Below are 21,486 nucleotides of genomic sequence, written 5' to 3'. Positions count from 1 at the left end.
CAGTCTATCTGAAGTGTACCTGGCGTATAAGACGACCCCCCACTTGGAGGCATATTTTTCAGGGCCAAAAAATCGTCTTATACGCCGGCAAATACGGTACCTTGGGTATTCATGATACTTGATGGATTATTTCTCTGCTTGGGCATTTGATGGAATGAAGTTTTTTGGGGTTTGTTTTTTTTATTGGGGAATAGCGTGTTTTTCAGGATTCATCAGCTCCGGGTCAAGTAGTTCTTTTCAATCTAGTTGTGGAGAGTGTGCCTCAGTGGCCCATGTGGGGACTCGAACTGGCAACCTTGGTGTTATGAGCACTGTGCTCTAACCAACTGAGCTAACTGGCCACCCCTGAATTTTTTTTTTTTTAAATATGGAACGCTTAACGAATTTGTGTGTCATCCTTGTGCAGGGGCCATGCTAATCTTCTCTGTATCGTTCCAATTTTAGTATATGTGCTGCCGAAGCGAGCACTGAGTAGTTGTTTCTTTTTTAACCATTTAGCAGGTTGACAAGTAGAGGTCTTTTTTTTTTTTTTAGTAGGTGGTGCTATAGTGCAAAGTTTTGTTTTCACCTACCTGCACTACTGGGATCTCCAGGATATTTGTAGGGCAGTGTCACCTTGGTAGTGGAAAATGCCCCATATTTTCTGGGGAGGTTCGTATCCTTTTTACAATCCAGTTTGCCTGGGTGTCAGACACCACTCCTATGGTGGGATGTGGTGGACAATGGGGTTATGTCTATATGTTCCAATTTCCTGCAATGAGAAGCTGCCAGTCACACTGCATTGTGTGACATGCCACAGCTCCCTCTACCAGGGTCCACCACGATGGCTGGAGGGAGGGGAAGGTGAGGGGGAAGCAGGTTTGAGTTTCTGTGGCTCTTTTCTTTCTACTACATTCAACTGCAGTGAGTTCACACCTCTTTGCCTGGAATATTGTATCTGGAAGTTTGCAATGTGCTGACTGAGGGTTGTACTGCTGTGGGGGAAGGCAGGCACAGTAGGGTAAGTGGGGGCAAATTCCTGTGTCTGTGGCTGTGTTTGCCTGGTGGTAGCACCTTGTTTGTCAAGGCTTTCCATGGAAGTTTCACCTCCCTTTCTGGTCTCAGGCTCCTTGAGCACCAGGCTGGCTTATTGAAATAAGTTCCTCTTTTTTTCCTTCTACACTTCCATTTTTTCAAGAGCAATTTCAGAGAATTCCCACATAACCCCTGTGCATTCACACAGTTTGCACTGTTTTTTATATCTTGTATTGCTGTGGTACCTTTTTAATAATTGCTCAACCAATATTGATAAATTCAAGTGTACAGTTTACATTGGCATTGACTTTTGTGTTATAGGATCTTCGGGTTTTGGCAGATGTTTAATGACATGTATCCTTCATTTCTGTGTTGTATAGTTTTACTTCCTTAAAAATCCCTTACACCCCACCTATTGTTTTATCCTTCCATCCAACTTCAAATCCTTTACAGAGATCTTTTCATTGGCTCATAGTTTTGTCTTTTCCAGAATGTCCTGGTTTTGAAATCATACGGTTCATAGCCTTGTGAGATTGGCTTCTTTCACTTAGCAAAATATGTTTTAAGGTTTATTCATGTGTTTTCATAGCTTGATACTTCATTTCTTGCTATCACTGAATAGCATTTCATCATGTGCATTTACCACTGATTGTTTATCTACTCAGCTCTTGAAGGACATCTTGTTTAACTCTAACTCATGCCATTTAGGAGTAAAGCACCTACAAACATTCACGAGAAGCTGGATGTTACTCTGTGTGATAAGAGTGTATTTATTGGGTTGTCGGAAAAGTCACGACGTATTTTTCTGTGTTTTTCATTGCAAAAATGCGCCATGACTTTTTCAACAACCCAATAATTTTAACAAAAAATTCCTGTCTCCATTGTAATCTTGCCAAACTCCATTCTCACCAGCAGTGACTGAGGATTACCTGTAGTTCATATCTGCACCAGTATCTCCTGTTCTGAGAGTTGAATTTTCAGCATTTGATAAGACATGGTGACATCTTGTTATTCTATTTATAATTTCCCAGTGACACATGTTGAGCATGGTTTCATATTGTTTATTTTCCATCTGTATTTTACTTTGGGTGAGTAGTCTGTTCAGATCTTTTGCCCATATTTAATTGGTTTAATTGTCTTCTCATTGTTCAGTTTTAATAGTTCTTTGAATATTTTTGATATGACTCATTTATCAGATAAGTGTTCAACAAAACGTCTACTCTATAACTTATCTTTTCATTCTCTTAACACTTTCCCAGAACAGGATTTTTCATTTTAAAAGTGAAACTTATTTTTTTCTCATTCTTGGGATTTTTTTTTGGTATCTTATCTAAAACGTTATCACTAAACACAGGTCACATAGATTTTCTCATATGTTACCTTCAAGGAATTTTTTTCTTTTGCATTTTACATTTAGATGTATAATCTATATTTTGAGTTAATTTTGGGGCAAAGTTTAAGTTCTGTTTCTACATTCATTTTTTTTGTGTGTATGTATGTGGATATCTATTATGCCCAGCATGGTATGTGTTTAAAAGACTTTCTTTTTTCTTATAATTACCTTTATTCATTTGTCAAAGATAGTTCACTATACAGCAAAACCTTGGATTGTGAGTAACTTGGTTTGCGAGTGTTCCACAAGACGGGCAAACATTTCTAATACATTTTAACGTGGTAAACAAGTGATGTTTTGCAATACAAGTAGTTTCCAGAATGAATTATGTTGCAAACCAAGGTATTACTGTATTGGTGTACATCTATAAGGAACCAGTTGACTTGTGCATACTTCACCCTGTTAATTCCAGATGTTATTTCTGTTATTGTGATTTTTTTCAGATGTTTTACATAGACAGTTATGTCATGGAACAAAGGCATTTTTATTTCTTATTTCCCAATCTCTGTACTTTTATGTCCTTTTCTTATTACATCGTTAGGACTTCAATACAATGTTAAATGGGAATGGTGAAAGGAAATCTTGCCCTTCTCATCTTACCAGAAAAGCATCTAGTTTCTCATCATTAAGTATGATGTTAGCCATAGGTATTGTAATGTTCTTTCTCAAGAAGAGGGAGTTCCCCTCTATTACTAGATTATCATCATAAATGAATGTTGGATGGTATCAAACCCCTTTTCTTGTCCATTTGCCCTTCCTTTCACTTCTGATATTAGTAATTTTTACCTTCTTTCTTTCCTCAGTTATCTTGACTAGATGTTTATCAACTTTATTAAATTTTCTTTATTTTTTTTTAAAGATTTTATTGGGGAATTGGGGGAGGGGAACAGCATGGGGAATCGGGGGAAGGGGAACAGACGAGTTGCTGTTGTTTTGTTCTTCAGTCTAGTTGTGGAGGACGTTGTTGCTTCGCTGGCCCATGTTGGTATTATCATTATGCTCTTGCCGGATGACGCAGATCGGTCGCCGGCCTCTGGATGGCCGCTCATGGCAGCTCTTGGCAGCTCACGCCGGCTGCCAGCCGCTCATGCTGGCTGCCAGCCACACACGGTAGCTTATGGCAGCCCACTGCAGCAGGGGCTGTAGCCTATGCTATTGCCGGCGACTCACAACAGCCCTGCTCCAGGTCGAGCTGTTGTTCACCATCTTAGCTGTAGAGGGCAGTGTCACTGACCCCCCATGTGGGATCCGAACCGGGGCCCTGCTGCTCAGAGCTGGCGTCCCAAGCCAGCTCTTAACCAACACGCCACTCGGCCGGCCCTTAAATTAAATTTTTTCAGTGGGCCTGTTTTTGGTTTTCCAAACTAGGAGAGTGGTTTTTTCTTTCACACTTTAAACATTTGACTTCACTTTATTCCTGCTTGCATGGTTTCTGAGAAGTCTGATTTAATTCTAATCTTTTTCTCTCTATAACTAAAGTGTGTTTCCCCTCTGGCTTTTTTCAATGTACTTTCATCTTTGATCTTTCACTAGTTTGAATATCATATATTTGGTGTGCATTTCCAGTGTGTTTCATGTTTGGTGTTCTCTGAGCTTCTTGATTGTACAACTTGCCATCTATGATTAATTTTAGGAAAATCCCAGTGATTACTACTTACCTTATTCTATTCCTTTCTATCTTTTCCTTCAAGTATTCGCATTATCTGTATTTAAACCTTCTGTCATGGCTCTGCAGTTCATGAGTATTTTTTTCTGTGATGTTAGTTCTTTCTGTTTTTTCATTAGCCTCTGGTGAAATAGACTGTTTTCAGTACAGGCCTTGTTAAGAACAGAATATGTGGGGCATATTTTAAAATGCTGTTTGATTTTCTCTTTCAGAGTTTTGGAAAAAGTGGTTTGATTGTTACCTCAATGCTCTGATAGATCTAAGAAAAGTTGTTCATTTCAAGTTTTTTTGCTTTTCCTCTAGAAGCTCCAAGTTCCTTAAGTGCACAACCAGAAATTGGAATTCTCTGCCCCAATTGCTGATGATTGATAGATGACAGCTTTACAGTCTCATCCTCCCTGATTCCCCTTTGACCTTCATCTATGCAAAGTGATGAGAGTGCTTCAGTGCTCCTTCTTTTGGAGGTGGCAAGAAATTCAGTCCTTTTAAGATCCTGCTCTTGTATGCGAACCCTCACCCTAACCTCAATTTTACAAAAAGTCCAGGCATCTTTCCTTGCTCTCTCAAGTCATTTCATGTCCTCTAGAGAGGCCTACCTTGCATTCCCCACAGTCCTCAACTATGAATTAATAAGCCCTTCATACACTCTTGGCCATGTGTGGTGTCCTCAGCTAAAGGATCCGTATCCTCAGGGTTTGAGGTATCATGCGCCATTACTCCACGGGGGAGCTTGGGAATTAGAGAGTTGGGAATGCAGCCTCAGGGGGCTGGTTGGGAATCATTTCCTGCAATTTGAAGGTGGAAATTTTATGTTCTTTTGAAGGAAAGCATTGCTGAGTCCTTCATGTGTGTTATGCTCATGGGTAAATTCACCATCAAACCGTTGTGGCTTTCAATGAACGCAGTTGCAATTGGCAGCTCTCAACCTATTCATCAAGGTCACCAGGGCACAGGGCACAGTGTTGTTTCTGCCATAAGAGCACTTCTGGCATATTTGTCACTATGCGTGGCTATATGTGCCAAAAATTGGCTCCAAGCAGCCCTGAGGCACATGAGTACAGGGATTTTTGTGGTCTAAGTTGTCATGTCTTTTTCCTAGTGTCTGAGTTCTAAGTTCCAATTAACTTTCTAGCCCATCAAATTGGACAGAGAGAGAAAGAAACAACTGAGTCTAATAAATACTATGCAAGGCAAAAACCATGCTTCTTCACAAAAAATATTTTTATTTCACCAGCTGCATCCGACTTCTTCTAAAGACCTGGAGTACTTAACGTACAATATAGACAGCTGCACCTTATTAAAAGTTGAATTTCCACTGGTCTCCTGGACTCTCTCACATTTGGTGATGGGAATAGAAGAAAAAACTTCCAATTCTTTATTTTTATTCATTAAAATTGTATGCAGATTTGACCCTCCCCCTCATGGAGACCTTTAAATGGCGAGTAATAAGAAAGGAAATGAAAGTTTTTCTCACAAGGTATTGATGGTTTTTAAATGATTTGTTTTATTTGTGTAGATTTTCTGTCACTTCTCAACATGCTCTGAACCTGCCATTAGAAATAAATAAGATGTAATGTGGTCACAGTAAAAGTGTGTAAATAATTTCCATGTGTTCATCATGCTGTTAAGTTTATGAGGAAGTAATTGTGGACAGTAAGTTTCTAATGATCAGTCATATAATAAATGTTTGGAGATGATAGAGTCATACATAATCTTCGTGTAAAATAGTGCTGTTAGTCTCACATTCTACTGTAGGATGTGAGTTTACAGCATCCTGTAGTTTGTCTCAGCATCCTACTATACACATATTTGGGGTGTTTTAGGACTCAGTGGCCTTTGAGGATGTGAGTGTGAACTTCACCCTGGAGGAGTGGGCTTTACTGGATCCTTCACAGAAGAAACTCTATAGAGATGTGATGCAGGAAACTTTCATGAACCTGGACTCACTAGGTAAGGATGATGACCTCCTTCACTTGCTCAATTAGAGAACAAGTGTTTCTTGCTCATTATTATTTTTCCAAGATGTAGAATGTGGGAAAGGAGGACCTTGGTAATAAACTAGGCATGGTCACAACGGACAGAGACTGTAACAATTTTCTTATAACATCTAATATTTGGTAATCATTTTTCTCGGTCTACATTTTAGGCAAAAAATGGGAAAAGCATGACATTGAAGAGCCGTACAAAAACCAGGGAAGAAAAATAAGGTGAGTCCCACTCACAATAGGAAGTGGTGTCTTATGTGAGACTTCTTGGTATGTTACAAATTTTTAAAAGAAGGAAATAACTGCTGCTTCAAATTTAGTTATTCTTAGAAAACTTTTACCAAAAATACTTTCTTTTCATGTGACATAAATATTCAGTGTTTGCAAAATTGTTTACTTGGAAACAGTATTAATAAACCTATATGTGAATATCACTGTTTTGACAATTGCAAGGGTACTTTGGAGAGCATTCAGTATGTTCAACTACAGAAAATTCAGACAAATCAGAAAACTTACACTTTTCCTATGAATCCTAGTAAGTATTTTGAAAAAATCATTAATAACATGCTTCTTATTTTTTACAGAAGTCAAATGATAGAAAGACGCTGTGAAAGTAAAGAGGGTAGTCAATGTGGAGACAATTCCAGCTTTATCTCAAATCTCAGCCTGAGCAAGAAAACTACTGGAATGAAACCACATGAATGCAGTGCATGTGGAAAAGTCTTCACACATCTTTTATCCCTTAATAGGCACATGAGCTGTCATACTGGACACAAACCATATGAGTATCTGAGTTATGGAGAGAAGCCATATAAGTGTAAGGTATGTGGGAAAACTTATATTTCTTCAAGTTCATTTAAAATACATCAAAGGATGCACACCAAAGAGAAAACCTATGAGTGTAAGGAATGTGGGAAAGCCTTCCATTTTCGCCCATCCTTTGAAACACATAAAAGGATTCACACAGGAGAAAAACAATACAAATGTGAGGAATGTGGGAAAGCCTTCATGTGGCTCACAAGCTTTCGAAGACACATTGCAATGCACACTGGAGGTGGACCTTATAAATGTAAACAGTGTGGAATAGTCTTTAGATATCATCGTACTTTTCAATCACATGAAAGGACTCACATAGGAGAGAATGCCTATGAATGTAAGGAATGTGGTAGAACTTTCAATTCTCAACGAGGTTTCCAAGTACATCAAAGATATCACAAAGGAGAAAACCCCTTTGAATGTAAACAATGTCGGAAAGTCTTTAGATATCTTCGTACTTTTCAAGCACATGAAAGGATTCACACAGGAGAGAAACTGTACGAATGTAAGCAATGTGGTAAAACTTTCAGTTCTCATCGAGGTTTCCAAATACATGAAAGATATCACAAAGGAGAGAAACCATATGAGTGTAAAAAATGTGGTAAAGCTTTCAGTTCTCATCAAAGTTTCCAAATACATGTAAGAAGTCACAAAGGAGAGAAACCCTATGAGTGTAAGCAATGTGGTAAAGGTTTCAATTGTCATCGTGGTTTCCAGATACATGAAAGAAATCACAAGGGAGAGAAATCCTATGAGTGTAAATGTGGTAAAGCCTTCGTTTATTACTATTCCTTACTCTTACACAAAGGAACTCATACTGGAGAAAAACCCTATGAATGCAAGGAATGTGGGAAAGTCCTCTCCAGTCACCAAGGCTTAAAGATACACAAGAGAATGCACACAGGAGAGAAACCCTATGAATGTAAACAGTGTGGGAAAACATTCATGTATCCATCTGGATTTCGGGCACACCTGAAAATACATGCTGGAAATAGACCTTATCAATGTAAAGAATGTGGGAAAGCCTTCATTTATCCATCAGGCGTTCGAGCACACATGAAAATACATACTGGAAATAGACCATATCAGTGTAAGGAATGTGGGTCAGCATTTTATATTCTCAGTACATTACGCAAACATGAAATGATTCATACTGGAGAGAAACCCCATGAATGTAAACAATGTGGTAAAGCCTTTAGAGATTACAGTTACTTACAAATACACAAAAGAACTCATACAGGAGAGAAACCCTATGAATGTAAACAGTGTGGTAAAGCTTTTGTTTCTCAGGTAGGTTTCCAAACACATGAAAGAAGCCACACTGGAGAGAAACCATATGAGTGCAAAGAATGTGGGAAAGCTTTCAGTTCTCCCAGTTCCTTCCGAAGGCATAAAAAGACTCACTGGATAAGTCCTGTTGACTGTGAATAGAATAGGAAAGACTTCAGTTGATTCACATCCTTAAATGTGAGGAAAAAAAACGAAAACTCCAAAAAGAGATAATTGTGAGTAGCATGAGAAAGCTTGATGGGAATTAATCCATGTATGTTCCAGAAAACTTTTAACATGAAAGAGTTATTGTAAATGTTGTGAGTATATTGTTTATTAAGCCTCTTTCTCAAAGTGCATTGTTGGACTGTGGATTTCTACAATTTTCAGAGCTGAATATTGAGATAATTCCATGAATCATTATTCAACAATAATACCGAGATTATAGATAGTGTTTTTTCTCTAAATTAATACTATTTTATTTTTTTCCATTTTGAAGCCTGTTTATTTATAGCTGAATTGAAGTGTATTTTTAATATACAATTAGGGTTAATTTTTTGATAATGTTCTATTTGTTGTGTGTTAAGGGGACACTGAAAAATTAAAGTTTGATTATTGTTGGGATTTTCCTATTGGCTTTGTGTCAGTTCCTGGATATCTTTAGTCCATTATATATATTCTACCTATCTTACTGAGAAAGCTTTTTTGGGAGGAGTTGGGGGGAAAAGGTGTGTCTAGGAGCCTATTTTCCACACTAATAAACAATTGGAATAAATTTTATGTATGGCAAGTGTATGAAAGAATATGGTTTCATGTGAATTATTATTTTCATATTGGTTTCTCCTAGGCAACACCAGGGGGCTGTGAGCTGAAAGGATGACAGAGTTGGTGGCAGAACATATATGATGGGCTGATTCCCCTCAGCCACAGCAATCCCACCTGTCACATATTTATCAGCTCTGCTTTCTTATTCCAAGAATACTTAAAACTTGACTGCCTTTGAATGAGAAAACAAATGGCTCTAGCATTTGTCGAAATAACAGTCACTCCATTAGTGTCTTTCTTCCCACATCCCTTTACTATAAAGTCTTTAGCAGATTTCTCTTAGGCATCTAAGAATCTCCAAACCACCCATGGTGGACATAAATTGCCCAGGGTGTTCTTGTTCAAGAGACTGTTTTCCTTAGCCCGTGCTGCATACAATTAGAGAAGCCACTGCTGATAACTGACAAAATCTTTTTGTAATAGAGGCCCTTCCAGGCCCTGTGTTGAAGTGCTCTACACCCTGCTTCCCACTTTGCCTTGGGTCATGAATGCAGGACCCTCAGGCTTTCTAACCATAAGTCTCCTCTTTGAAGAGATACTGTTACTTACAGCACAGAACCAAAAATGGTGTCCCTAGTATATCCTAGTAACTGTGCTTCTTTCACATTAATGTAATCCATTTTGGAGGAGGTCACTTTTCTAGACCTATGGGCTACTTTGGGAGTCTCTTGGGAACACATGAATGACCAAGGATTTCATATACTTTATAGACTGTGTTGCCACCACACCTAATAAGAGTCCACTGCACGGATGCTGTGTGTTCTGTCCCTAGATCAAATAGGCCATCCCTGATTGCAAAACAAAACAAAACATTGGACATAAACAGCAGATCTGTTAGTCAAATCCCAAGCAATTGTGTTAGCATTAGAGAATTTCTTGGCCAAGAATTTAATTCACTTACTCATTTTTATAGATCCTTTGTCTTTTTCCAATCTGTAGCTGTTATCCCACCAATAGCAACAACTCCGTATCCAGTGTTACCCCCTTTGGCATAACGAACCCTGGCAATATCTTGTTTCACAATAACCAAGTATAAATCAAGGTCACTCGTAACTTTGCACATATTAAACTGCAATCTGCAAAGACTCATTTCATTGCTCAGGGAGATAAACTGAGTCAGATTTCTGATACACACACTGACACCTCAGACTTGATGCTATTAACCTTGGCCCTGTGGGCCCACATAATTCTAAGCCATTTAGAGGTCTCTAACCTAAAGGTCTAGGCAAAACAAGGGAGTTTCTTCCTCTGCCATGGCTAACTTAGTGACTGACTAATTCACCTAATGTGAAAAAAGTGCACCACTGGTAATATAATCAATTAACATACTTTTCAAACCAAGGAAAGAGTCCTTACAGCTAATGGCAAATGCACTTTTTAGGGCCCCTCACCCCTCTGCTGGGCTACTTGCTATGCTCACACCATGGTAGAAACTCATAGACAAATTATTCATTAGCACACATGACCCTACTGAAGTCAGAATACAAGGACTTACGGAGACCTTGTAGCAACTGATATTATCACCTAATTTATCAAAATAAAAAACACGGCTCTTGAAAAAGGCATTCCATGGATCTTGTACCTCTCTTGTGATCCTTTAGAACTCTCATAGGTTGGCTTAATGGCTTATTTAGAGAAACCCGCTTTCTTCTAAATGGATCTTCCTGCTGTTTGAGGCATTAATTAGAGAGTGTCCAGTCGTTAAGGCCTATCACAATATGTCTGGTCATCAGGCTTGAATAACACCTTATAAGTAGAGATTTTCTCTTGTGTCATCAGGTAGGAGGGTCAAACCTTGAAAACTTGCAGCCTCTAACCTTACACAACTTAAAGAGCTAACCCATTCTTTGCAGAAGCCACCTGTATCTCAGCTTACCCTTTCCCTCTTCTTAGGAGTAATAATTACTTTCCTCTTCACTTGAATATGTGGTGACAGTCTTGACATTCAGTCCCATTTTAGGTAGGGTGTTAATCCAGCCCCCAGAGGGGTGGTGATTAAAACAAGGTAATCAATGAAAAAACTTTTTCAGGTGACGAACAGCTGTTCATTGCGGGGAATTTTGAGATGAGGATGCGAAATCCAAAAGCAGAGATCCCAGTATAATATTTGTAGATGCACTGGTCACCAAAGAAAAACTTTGAAACCACCCACATGGGATCTAGTGGTAGAATCAGTAATTGAAAATGGTAGTGTCGTAAGAAGTATTCAGAGCAACACGGTGAATGGGTGGTTTCTGTCCCAATATGTAAAGACCTTGGAGTGTTCATTCTTGTGTTCACAAGAAAAAACTGAAAAACCTGAAAAGCAACACCTCTTGGATCATGAGACATTTGAGTTATATGGCAAAGCAGTGCCCCCCAAACAAGAGGCTGGTGAATATGGAGAATTGCCGCTTACTGAGAGCAGAGGCCAGGGGAGCCAACTACTTCTAGGAACATGTAAACTATAGATTAATCGCTGGACACAGTAAGAACTAGTTGAAGGTTTACAAACCAAGTGGGGGTCTGTCTTAGGGTGCTTCCCACAGTTCATGAATTTTTCTTGCAGGATCCCAAACAGGTTCTCATAGTGAAGACTGGGAAAAATTGCCACACGCTTCTTGCAAGAAACAGGAAAACATTTTGATATATACACAGCATTCTCTCCTCTGTAATTTAGGCCATCACTCAAAGAAAACTACTTCACCAGAACCTTATCTTATAGTGAAAGAGCCGTCAGACCCTTCAGGTTTCCCTCTGAAAAAAGGGAGGAATTAATGCTAAAAATCTGTTCTAGAGTTCAATATCCAAGGATTCTGTCCCACCAAAATATGACAGGCTTAACATAAGAGAGCATTTTCCCACCCAAATATGTGACCACCGTATCACCAAGGCTCCAGTATAAAAACTGGATTAAAATAAAGATACACAGTGTATTTAAGAGTGAGTTTCTAGGAATATACAAACAAGAAATACACAAGGACGCTAGAGGATATTGAAGCCCCTGACACCTACAGCAAACATGAAACATAGTCAGACGCCTATTCTAGAAATCATAAAATGCCACACTACAGGCCTAGTTACCTCAAATCTTATTGTGAAAATTCACAAGTATGTGGAAACTCCCTGGTTTCACTTGGTTAAAATTGTTTTGGTTTCATTTGTACATAAACCATAAGCAATTTTATTGGTGAAAGAGCCATCTGACAACTCCCAGACCCTTCAGGTTTCTCTCTGACAGGAGAGGAGGAATTAATGTTAAGAGCCTGTTCTGAAGTTCATAATCCAGGCATTCTGTCCCAGGAAACATGACAGGTTTAATCATGACATAACATTTTCCCACCCAAATAACTAAGCACCATATCACCAGGGCTCCAGTAAAAACAGTTGATTAAAGCAGAGCTGCAAGACACTGACTTACAAATGAGTTCCTAGGGAAACTCCTGAAGGGAAAAAGTCAAGGACGCTAGAGAATATTGAAGCCTTGACACTTGCAGCTACAGTGAACATTAAACACAGTATACCTCCTATTCAAGAAAACAAAAAGTTGCATTAAAGGCCTATTTCCAATATTATTGTTAAAATTCACAAATATGTGGAAATTAACATGCTTCCTGGTTTCGCTTCTTGGTCAAAATTGTTTTGTTTTTATTTTTATAAACAAGAGTTTTGGGTATTTTCTGGTCAGGTATTAGCCAAACCTCGGGAATTTCAAACAGAAACCTGTCAAGTGTTGGATTTGAGAGCATGAAGGACACACATTTTATATCTACATCCACATCAAAGAGAAAATGTATTTACGCTTTAAACACTATAAACAGAAAAACTGCAAAAATTCAAACTCTTAAGAATACTTAAATTTACTTCTTGTATTGCAAAAAATTAATTTTTGTTAAATGCTTACATGGATGTTTCTTAGAAATATAGCAGTGTTTTCAAATGACTGCTTTAGTAACAAATATTATTGTCTTTATTTTCCATTTACTGAGAGCATATATTAAAATATTCCTTTTAAGTTTTGGATTTTCAGATCCACATTAATTTTCTCCATTTAATCATACATTCTGAGTCAATATTAGCATGTCATACAAGTTAAGAAAACTTATTTTCAGACAAATTTAATTTTGATTCTTATATAGCTTAAATTTTTGTCATTAAACTAACATTCACTTCTAATACCAAAAACTTAAGTTATGTTTCTTTCAGTACCCTTTTACCAAAGACAACCAGGACACACCTGCAGTCATAGAGAGTGGTGTATTGACTTGTAGTAATAAGCACGACCGCAAACAATAAATGACTGTGCATGGATCAGTAAGAGGGTGCCTCAAAAGAGCTTCTTAGATAATTTGGGCTGGTGTTAGGTGATTTCACTGGTACTCAATGAAGACAAAAGTTACCCTTTATTGGATGCTCTGAGGAGATTACTAATTCTGTGATAAGTAATCATAATTGTTTGTAATGGTTGATCATTTTTGTGGTTTGGACTCTGTTCTCATTTACCATTTTAAGAGACATTACAGAAGTCCTTTGATCTTTTTGTGTATATTTTACTTTTTATTAAATTTATGGGGTAATGTGGTTAATAACATTATATAAATTCCAGGTGTACTGCTTTATAATATGACATCTCTATACTCCATTGTGTGTTCACCACCCAAAGCCTAGTCTACTTCCATCACCTTGTATTTGACCCCCTTTACCCTCTTCAATCTACTCCCCACCCTCCCCCCCAGTAATTACCATTCTGTTTTCTGTATCTATGAATTTTGTGCGTGTGTTTATTTCTTGATTTTTGTTTTATATCCCACATATGAGTGAAATCATACGGTTCTTGTCCTTTTTCATCTTACATATTTTACTTAGCATAATACTCTCAAGATACATCCACATTGCAAATGGCAATATTTCATCTTTTTTTCTCTACAGCTGAGTAGTAGTGTATGTATGTACCACATCTTTATCCGTCAAAGAACACTTAGGTTGTTTCTATGTCTTGGCTATTGTGAAAAATGCAGTGAACATAGAAGTACATATATCTTTATGGATAAATGTTTTCAGATTTTTTGGGTAGCTACCCAGAAGAGGATTGCTGGGTCATATGTTAATTCTATATTTAATTTTTTGAGGAACATCCATACTGTTTTCCATGGTGGCTGCACCAAACTACATTCCGACCAACAGCGTATGAGGGTTCCCTTTCCTCCACAGACTCCCCAACACTTGTTATTTCTTGTCTTGTTGATGATAGCCATTCTAACAGGTGTGAGGACTCTCACTGTGGTTTTGATTTGCATTTCCCTTATAGCTAGTGAGGTTGAGCATTTTTCATATACCTGTTGGCCATTTGTATGTCTTCCTTGGTAAAGTTCAGGTCCTCTGTGCATTTTTTAATTGGATTGTTTGGTTTTTTGTTGTTGAGTTGTATGAGTTCTTTATGTTGATTTTGTTCTGATCCATCTCTGTTATCAGCACTGTCTGATGGTGGAGGAATGTGACTTTTTTACTTCAACAGAATAAGACGGCCTACCAGTGAGTGGGAGGCAGCTCCCAGTTATTCACTATTTTTCCTTCTCAATTATGATCAAAACATTTAAACATTTCTTGCTGCATAGTTTACATCATTTCAAGAGTTTCCATACAGTAACTTAGGTATACATAAATTCACTTTTTCCTTCGCAAACCCTGTAATACTTCATTATCTCTTTTGTTGAAATAAATTTCTAGACCCAAAGTGGAGCTGCTTTAGCCCAAGGTGCTACATCAAGGAACCCTAACTTTCCTGTTCTTGTAAATGCTCTGCTTGACCAAAAACACAGCATATCCAGCCAGCCAGTCCCCAGCTGCCATGATTTCTTTGTTCTTGATCAGGTCAGGTGTGCAACCCCAGCCAATGAATTGACACCAAACACACTCCTTATTCCCGGAATGCCTCCCCGACAACAGCTTACAGCCCTGCCCCTCCCTTTGCAGTTCTCTGGACTCTTGAGACTGGAGACTGCCCACTACATGAAGTATGAAGTTTAAAAACTATTTCAACACTTTTAATGAGTCAGCTGAAGCCTATGTGTTCAGATTAAATATCAGAAACACAAACCTAACAAGAGACAAAAATGGGACCACTATTCAAATCAGGCCTCTTTTGCTTAGGGACCATGTCTTAATGTTGAGTTTTAAGTGTCCCTGTTCTGGGAGGCTCTCTAGACTCAAAACGTGTAATTAAACACAAAATTAATCAAGGCACTCTGGGCTCTGCATATAGAGGCATGAAAAAAGTTCTTACAGTTCTGGGGCTTTTGTGTTAGTGGGGAGACATTGTTAACAAACAATAAAGCTTGGTTTATAAACCAGAAATGAGAGCTTTGAAGGAAAGTTCACAATAACATGTGAGATAACAGGAACCATGGGTGTGTTGTGTATCTCCTATATGGAGAGTAGCAACCTCAGTGATTAAGGATGTCATGAATCATTTCTATTTCTACCATCTAACACATATTAACACTGTTTCAGGAATTGCTCATGTGTGAATGTAAACAGTGGGCACAATACAGACACAGTTCTGCATTTGTGGGCAACAGTAATGTTTCCTATAAAAATAAAGGCATACTCACATACATTAGGATGCACAACATAAAAAATATATATATATAACAAGTGTTGACAAGAATGTGTTGAAATTGGAACTTTTGTGCACTGTTTGTGGGAATGTAAAGTGCTGGAACCAGTATGGAAAAAGGTACATTGGATCCTCAAAAACTTGAAAACAGAATAACCATATAGTCTAGCAATTTCACTTCTAGGTATATCCCCACAACAGTTGAACGCAGAGAATCAAAGATATGTTTGTAAACCTGTGTTCATAGCGTCAATATTCACAGTAGGCAAATAAATGGTGGAAGCAACCCAAATGTACATCGACTGATGATTGGGTGATTGAAGGTGGTATACCTACACAGTAGATTATTATTCAGCCTTAAAAAAGAAGGACATTCTGACACATTACATTATAGATAATGCTTGAGGATATTGTGTTAAGTGAAATATGCTATTTATGTGAAGACAAATACTGTATGGTACCACTTATATGAAGCACCTAGAGAAGTCAAATGCATAGAGATAATAGAATGGCAGTTTCCAGGGATGGGAAGTGAGGGAAATGAGGAGTAGTTGTTTAATTGGTATAGAATTTCAATTTTGGGGGATGAAAATAGTTGTGGAGATGGCAAGTGGTGATTCTTGCACAAAAATATAATGTAACCGCCAATTAACTGTGCTCTTGAAAATGGTTAAGATGATAAATTTTGTTATATGTATTTTACCATAATAATAAAACATGGGGAAAAGGCCACAGGATTGCACAGTCTCAATTGAACCCCAAAAGGCCACAAAGACTTAAGTCTCTTTATCCTTGTTTTCAGCACTAGATTTGTCCCTTTTCCTATGTCCATGAAAGACGTTTTCCAAAATAGTGCCTTCGACTCTGAACTTGATCCCCAGGGATGGCTCACCTGCCTCCTCATCTCTTCTCTCCAGACCTGGGGATCCCACTCATTGTCCGAAGGCCCCAGGACAATGCTAATCCCATCCTGTTGTGTGTTTAGGAAACACACATCCTGTTGTGTGTTTATTTTGAAAAGTAAAACGCTACTTTAGAAAATACTCAATTTTTAAAAATCAATAAAGAAGGAAAAGTGGGACTGAAAAAGACATGAGAACTGTAGAGGGGGAAAGTTAAAATGGCAAATGTAATTGGAATTATATATACAATACCAAATGTGAATGGGTTGCATAATCCAACCAAGAGTTAGAGATTATTACCCTAGATTTAACAACAAGAATATCCAATTATATGCTCTCTACAATAAAATGTTTCTTTTTAAAATAATTTTTTATTTTTCAATTACAGTTGATGTACAATATTATATTAGTTTCAGGTGTACAACATAGTGACTAGACATTTATATAACTTATGAAGTGATCACCCCAATAAATCTAGTACCAATCTGACCCCATACATAGTTATTACAATATTATTGACTATATTCTTTATGCTATATTTTACATCCTCATGACTTATTTTGTAACCAATTTATACTTCTTAATCCATTCCCCTTTTTACCTACTCCCTTTCCCCCAATCTGGCAACCTTCAAAATGTTCTCTGTATGTATGAGTTTGCTTCTGTTTTATTTTGTTATTTAGTTTCCACATATAAGAGAAATCATATGGTATTTGCCTGACTTATTTCTCTTAGCATAATACCCTCTAGGTCCACTCATGTTGCAGATGGTAAGATTTCATTCTTTTTATGGCTGAGTAATATTCCATTGTATATATGTACCACCTCTTTATCCATTCATCCATTGATGGACACCCAGGTTGCCTCCATATCTTGGCCATTGTAAGTAATGCTGCAATGAATATATGAATGCACATGTCCCTTCAAAATAGTGTTTTGGGTTTTTTTCAGATAAATACCCAGAAGTGGGATTACTGGGTCCTTCTTTGTCATTTGTCATAGCCTTTGTTTTAAAGTCTGTTTTGTCTGGTTTAAGTATTTCTACCTCAGCTTGTTTGTTTGTTTGTTTGTTTGTTTCCATTTTCATGAAATATCTTTTTCCATCCCTTTACTTTCAGTCTGTGTGTGTCTTTAAATCTGAAGTGAGTCTCGTGTAGGCAGCATATATAAGGGTCTTGTTTTTTTATCCATTCATCCACCCTATCTTTTGACTGGAGCATTTAATCCACTTACATTTAAAGCAATTGTTGATAGATACTTAGTTATTTAGTTATTGTCATTTTATTATTCATACTTTTAATCTTTTTTTTCTTCTTAAAGAAGTCCCTCTAACATTCCTTGTAAAACTGGTTTGGTGTTGATGAACTCCTTTAGCTTTTTCTTATCTGGGAAGCTCTTTATCTGTCCTTCAATTCTAAAGGAGAGCTTTTCTGGGTAGAATAATCTTGTTTGTAGATCCTTGCTTTTCATCACTTTGAATATTTTGTGCCACTCCCTTCTGGCCTGCAAAGTTTCTGTTGAGAAATCAGCTGCCAGTTTTATGGGGGCTCCCTTGTAGGTAACTAACTGCTTTTCTCTTGCTGCTTTTAAGATTTTTTTCTTTGTTTTTAATCTTTGGCATTTTAATTATTATGTGTCTTGGTGTGGGCCTCTTTATCTTGTTTGGGACTCTGTGCTTCCTGGGCTTGTATGTCCATTTCTTTCACCAGGTTAGGGAAGTTTTCCATCATTATTTCTTCAAATAGGTTTTCAGTCCCCTGCTCTCTCTCTTCTCCTTCTGGTACCCCTACGATGTTGGTACGCTTGATGTCCCAGAGGTTTAAACTATCCTCATTTTTAAAATTGTTTTTCTTTTTGCTGTTATGATTGGGTGTTTTCCACTAACTTGTCTTCCAAATCACTGATTTGATCCTCTGCATCTAATCTGCTCTTGATTTCTTCTAGTGCACTCTTCAGTTATTGTATTCTTCATTTCTGACTGGTTCTTTCTTATGGTTTCTGTGTCCTCTTTTATGTTCCCTATCTCTTTGTTGAAGTTCTTCCTGAGATCATTGAGCATCCTTATAACCAGTGGGGTTTTTTGTTTGTTTTGTTTGTTTGTTTGTTTGTTTGTTTGTTTGTTTGTTTGTTTGTTTGTTTGTTTGTTTAGCTGAGCCATCCTGCCACCTGTTGGCAGCTCAGCGGCAGCTCAGGTTGGGCTGGGAATTGAACCTGCAACCCTGTTGCTCAGAGCTTGCACTCTTGAGCGAGCTCTTAACCAAATGAGCCACTCAGCCAGCCCAATAACCAGTGTTTTGAACTCTGCATCTGGTAGATTACTTGGCTCCATTTCATTTTGTTCTTTTCCTGGATTTTTCTTTTGTTCTTTCATTTGGGACATGTTTCTTTGTCTTCCCATTTTGGCTGCCTCCCTGTGTTTGTTTCTGTGTATTAGGTAGACCTGCTATATCTCCTGGTCTTAGTAGAGTGGCCTTATGTATGTGTCCTGTGGCGCCCAGTAGTGCAATCTCCCTGGTCACCTGAGCCAGGTGCTCCAGGTGTGTTCCTTGTGTGGGTTGTGTGTGCTCTCCTGTTTTAATTGAACCTTAATTGCTATTGGCATGCGAATGGGAGGGATTGACCCTCAGGCTGATTGGTTGTGAAAACTAAATGTGACTACAGTGGAGGAGCTGTTGTGTCAAGGCTGACCCTCCAGAGCAGGGTACACTTCAGTGGGTCTCTGGTCCCCACTGAGTCTACCCTTTGGGTGTGTCATTTGTGGAGGTAGTTGGGTTGTGCTCTTGTGTGGTCTAAAGCTGGCAACAGATGTGTTGGTTCTGAGGCCTCTTGGGAGGTGGTCTGGTGCAGGCCAAGGTCAGCCACTGCCTGTGCCCTGTCCATAGCCACTTGGTATGATCTACAAAGTGATCTGCAAATGGTTACCACTTGTGCTGGGCTTGGCAGCGCCTAAGAGGCTAAGCTGTGAACTGAGACTGGCTGCCGCTAGTACTGGGCCTTGGAGCTTAGCAAGGGGTACAGGGCATGTTGAAGACAGATGCTGCCTGATGAGGTTTTGTGAACCTTTGAGAGATTTTAGGAAAATCTGCAGCATAAGCCTGTTGTATGGAAAAGCCACTGGAAGTGCCTCAGATGGGCCCGAAACTTGGGTGTGGTGTGTGAGCTACTTTGATGGAGACTCAGATATGGCACCTGCCTGCTTGTGCAGGCTAGGTGGGGGAGGGCTTAACAAAGGAAAAATGGCTTCTGCCAGCACTTCTCTCCTGAAGCCAAACAATTTAGTTCCTCTTCACCTATCCCTGGTGCCTTTCAAGATGCTACCCCAGCACTGGAGCTCAGAGCAAGTGAGTCCATCAGCAAGTAAATCCATGTGCGGGCCCTTTAAGAGAAACACCTTGAACTCCTGCTACCCTCCGTCTCACTCAGCCACAATCTCTATTGGTTTTCACAGCCAGAAATTATAGGGACTTCTCTTCTTTGCACTGGAACCCTGGACTGGGGAGCCTGGTGTGGGACCCCTTGCTCCTCACATAGCCAGCCTCTATAGCCAAGATGTCCCTCCCAATTTTTAACCACAACATGTGGGTGTGGGACTAGCCCATTTAGTATCTCCGACCCTCCTACCAGTCTAATCATGGCTGCTTCTGCATATACTTATTTATAGGATTTCTATTCAGCTAGACTTCAGGTGGTTGGTTCTCAATGATGGTTGATCTGTAGTTTAGTTGTAATTTTGATGTGGTTGTGGGAGGAGAAACTTGACAAATTTTTAGCTAGTTTGGCCTATAGAAGAAGAAGGGAGACTGAGATTTCTAAAATCAGACAGACAGAGGGACTGTTACTACCTACCTTACAGCAATAAAAAGGGTTATAAAGGAATTCAATGAACAACAGTATGCCAGCACATTAGATAACTTAGATGAAATGAACCAATACACAACCTACTGAAATTAACTCAAGGAAAAAGAAAAAAAAATAGAAAAGGTGACTATAACAGATGAAGTGGTTGAATTACTAAAAAGGAAAGCCCAGACCCAGGAACTTCACCACAGAATTCTCCAAAACATTCAAAGTTTTAATATGATTCTTCACAAACTCTTCCAGAAAATAAAATCAACACAGCACTTCAAATTCATTCTATGGGACCAGTATTACTCTGATATTAAAAACAGACAAAAGTATTACAAAAAAATCTAGAGATCAATTTCTTTTGTAAAAATGGATGCACAAAATCTCAACAAGTACTAGCAAACCTAATCCAGCAACACAGGATTCTCTAGCTAAAGTACCACATCTATGGAGGCAGAGGAGGGATAGGTAGAAGCATTAATGCTGTAAACAAAGATAAAAATGGAACCAGACTTTTTATTACATATGGTGAGGCCATTTTTATGTGTGTTTTTAAACGAGGGTCCGAGTTCTGAGTGGCCTTGCAACCTGTGCCAACCCTTGAACCAGGGAGGACCTCTGACCTTCTTGTCGCAGTCTGGTCTGGCCTAGGAGCCCCTCTTGCTCAGGGCAAGGGCATCCCTCTATCTGGAGACTGAGTCTGGAATTTTCTGTGCACACCTGTGTCCCCACATACAGAAGGAGCTACAGGAAGATGCCACTGTCCCTTTAGGGCCCAGAACAAGTTTTGATTAAAAGCAAACGTCCCTGAAGAAGATGTGTTGACGTCCAAAGGCAGAAGCTGGTTCTAATATAGTGAAGGGGCATGAGGACCAATTTTACAGAAGGAACTAAGAGGTTGGATTCCAAGCCCACTGCCTATGTGCTTCAAGACACAGAACGCAGGCAGATGTTAATCAATTACAAACTATTGAAAGAATAGAGATTCCATTATGACCATCCCTTAGTCAAGTCCACGGAAAGAAAACACAGGTTGTGCTTTACAAGAGTTAAAAAACAAACCTGGGCCGGCCGAATGGCGCGATGGTTAAGAACTGGCTTGGGACGCCAGAGGGCCCCGGTTCGGATCCCACATGTGAGGGCCAGTGACACTGCCCTCTACAGCTAAGATGCTG

At 38.8% G+C, this 21,486-nt stretch overlaps 1 protein-coding gene across 1 annotated transcript in view; it reads left to right on the top strand.

Moving 5' to 3' along the window:
- The first annotated feature begins 4,369 nt into the window (after nucleotides 1–4,369).
- The window catches only part of LOC109391666 (zinc finger protein 791-like), a 77,581-nt gene continuing 60,464 nt past the window's right edge, over nucleotides 4,370–21,486 (top strand). The window contains 4 exon segments of the mRNA XM_019659422.1: nucleotides 4,370–5,550; nucleotides 5,897–6,023; nucleotides 6,220–6,280; nucleotides 6,643–6,880. Of these exon segments, the coding sequence (XP_019514967.1) occupies nucleotides 5,509–5,550; nucleotides 5,897–6,023; nucleotides 6,220–6,280; nucleotides 6,643–6,880 (468 nt within the window). The 5' untranslated portion in view covers nucleotides 4,370–5,508.

The sequence above is a fragment of the Hipposideros armiger genome, unplaced genomic scaffold (genome assembly GCF_001890085.2).
Source record: "Hipposideros armiger isolate ML-2016 unplaced genomic scaffold, ASM189008v1 scaffold_298, whole genome shotgun sequence".
Taxonomy (NCBI): domain Eukaryota; kingdom Metazoa; phylum Chordata; class Mammalia; order Chiroptera; family Hipposideridae; genus Hipposideros; species Hipposideros armiger.
This window is presented reverse-complemented; position numbering and strand designations above follow the sequence as displayed.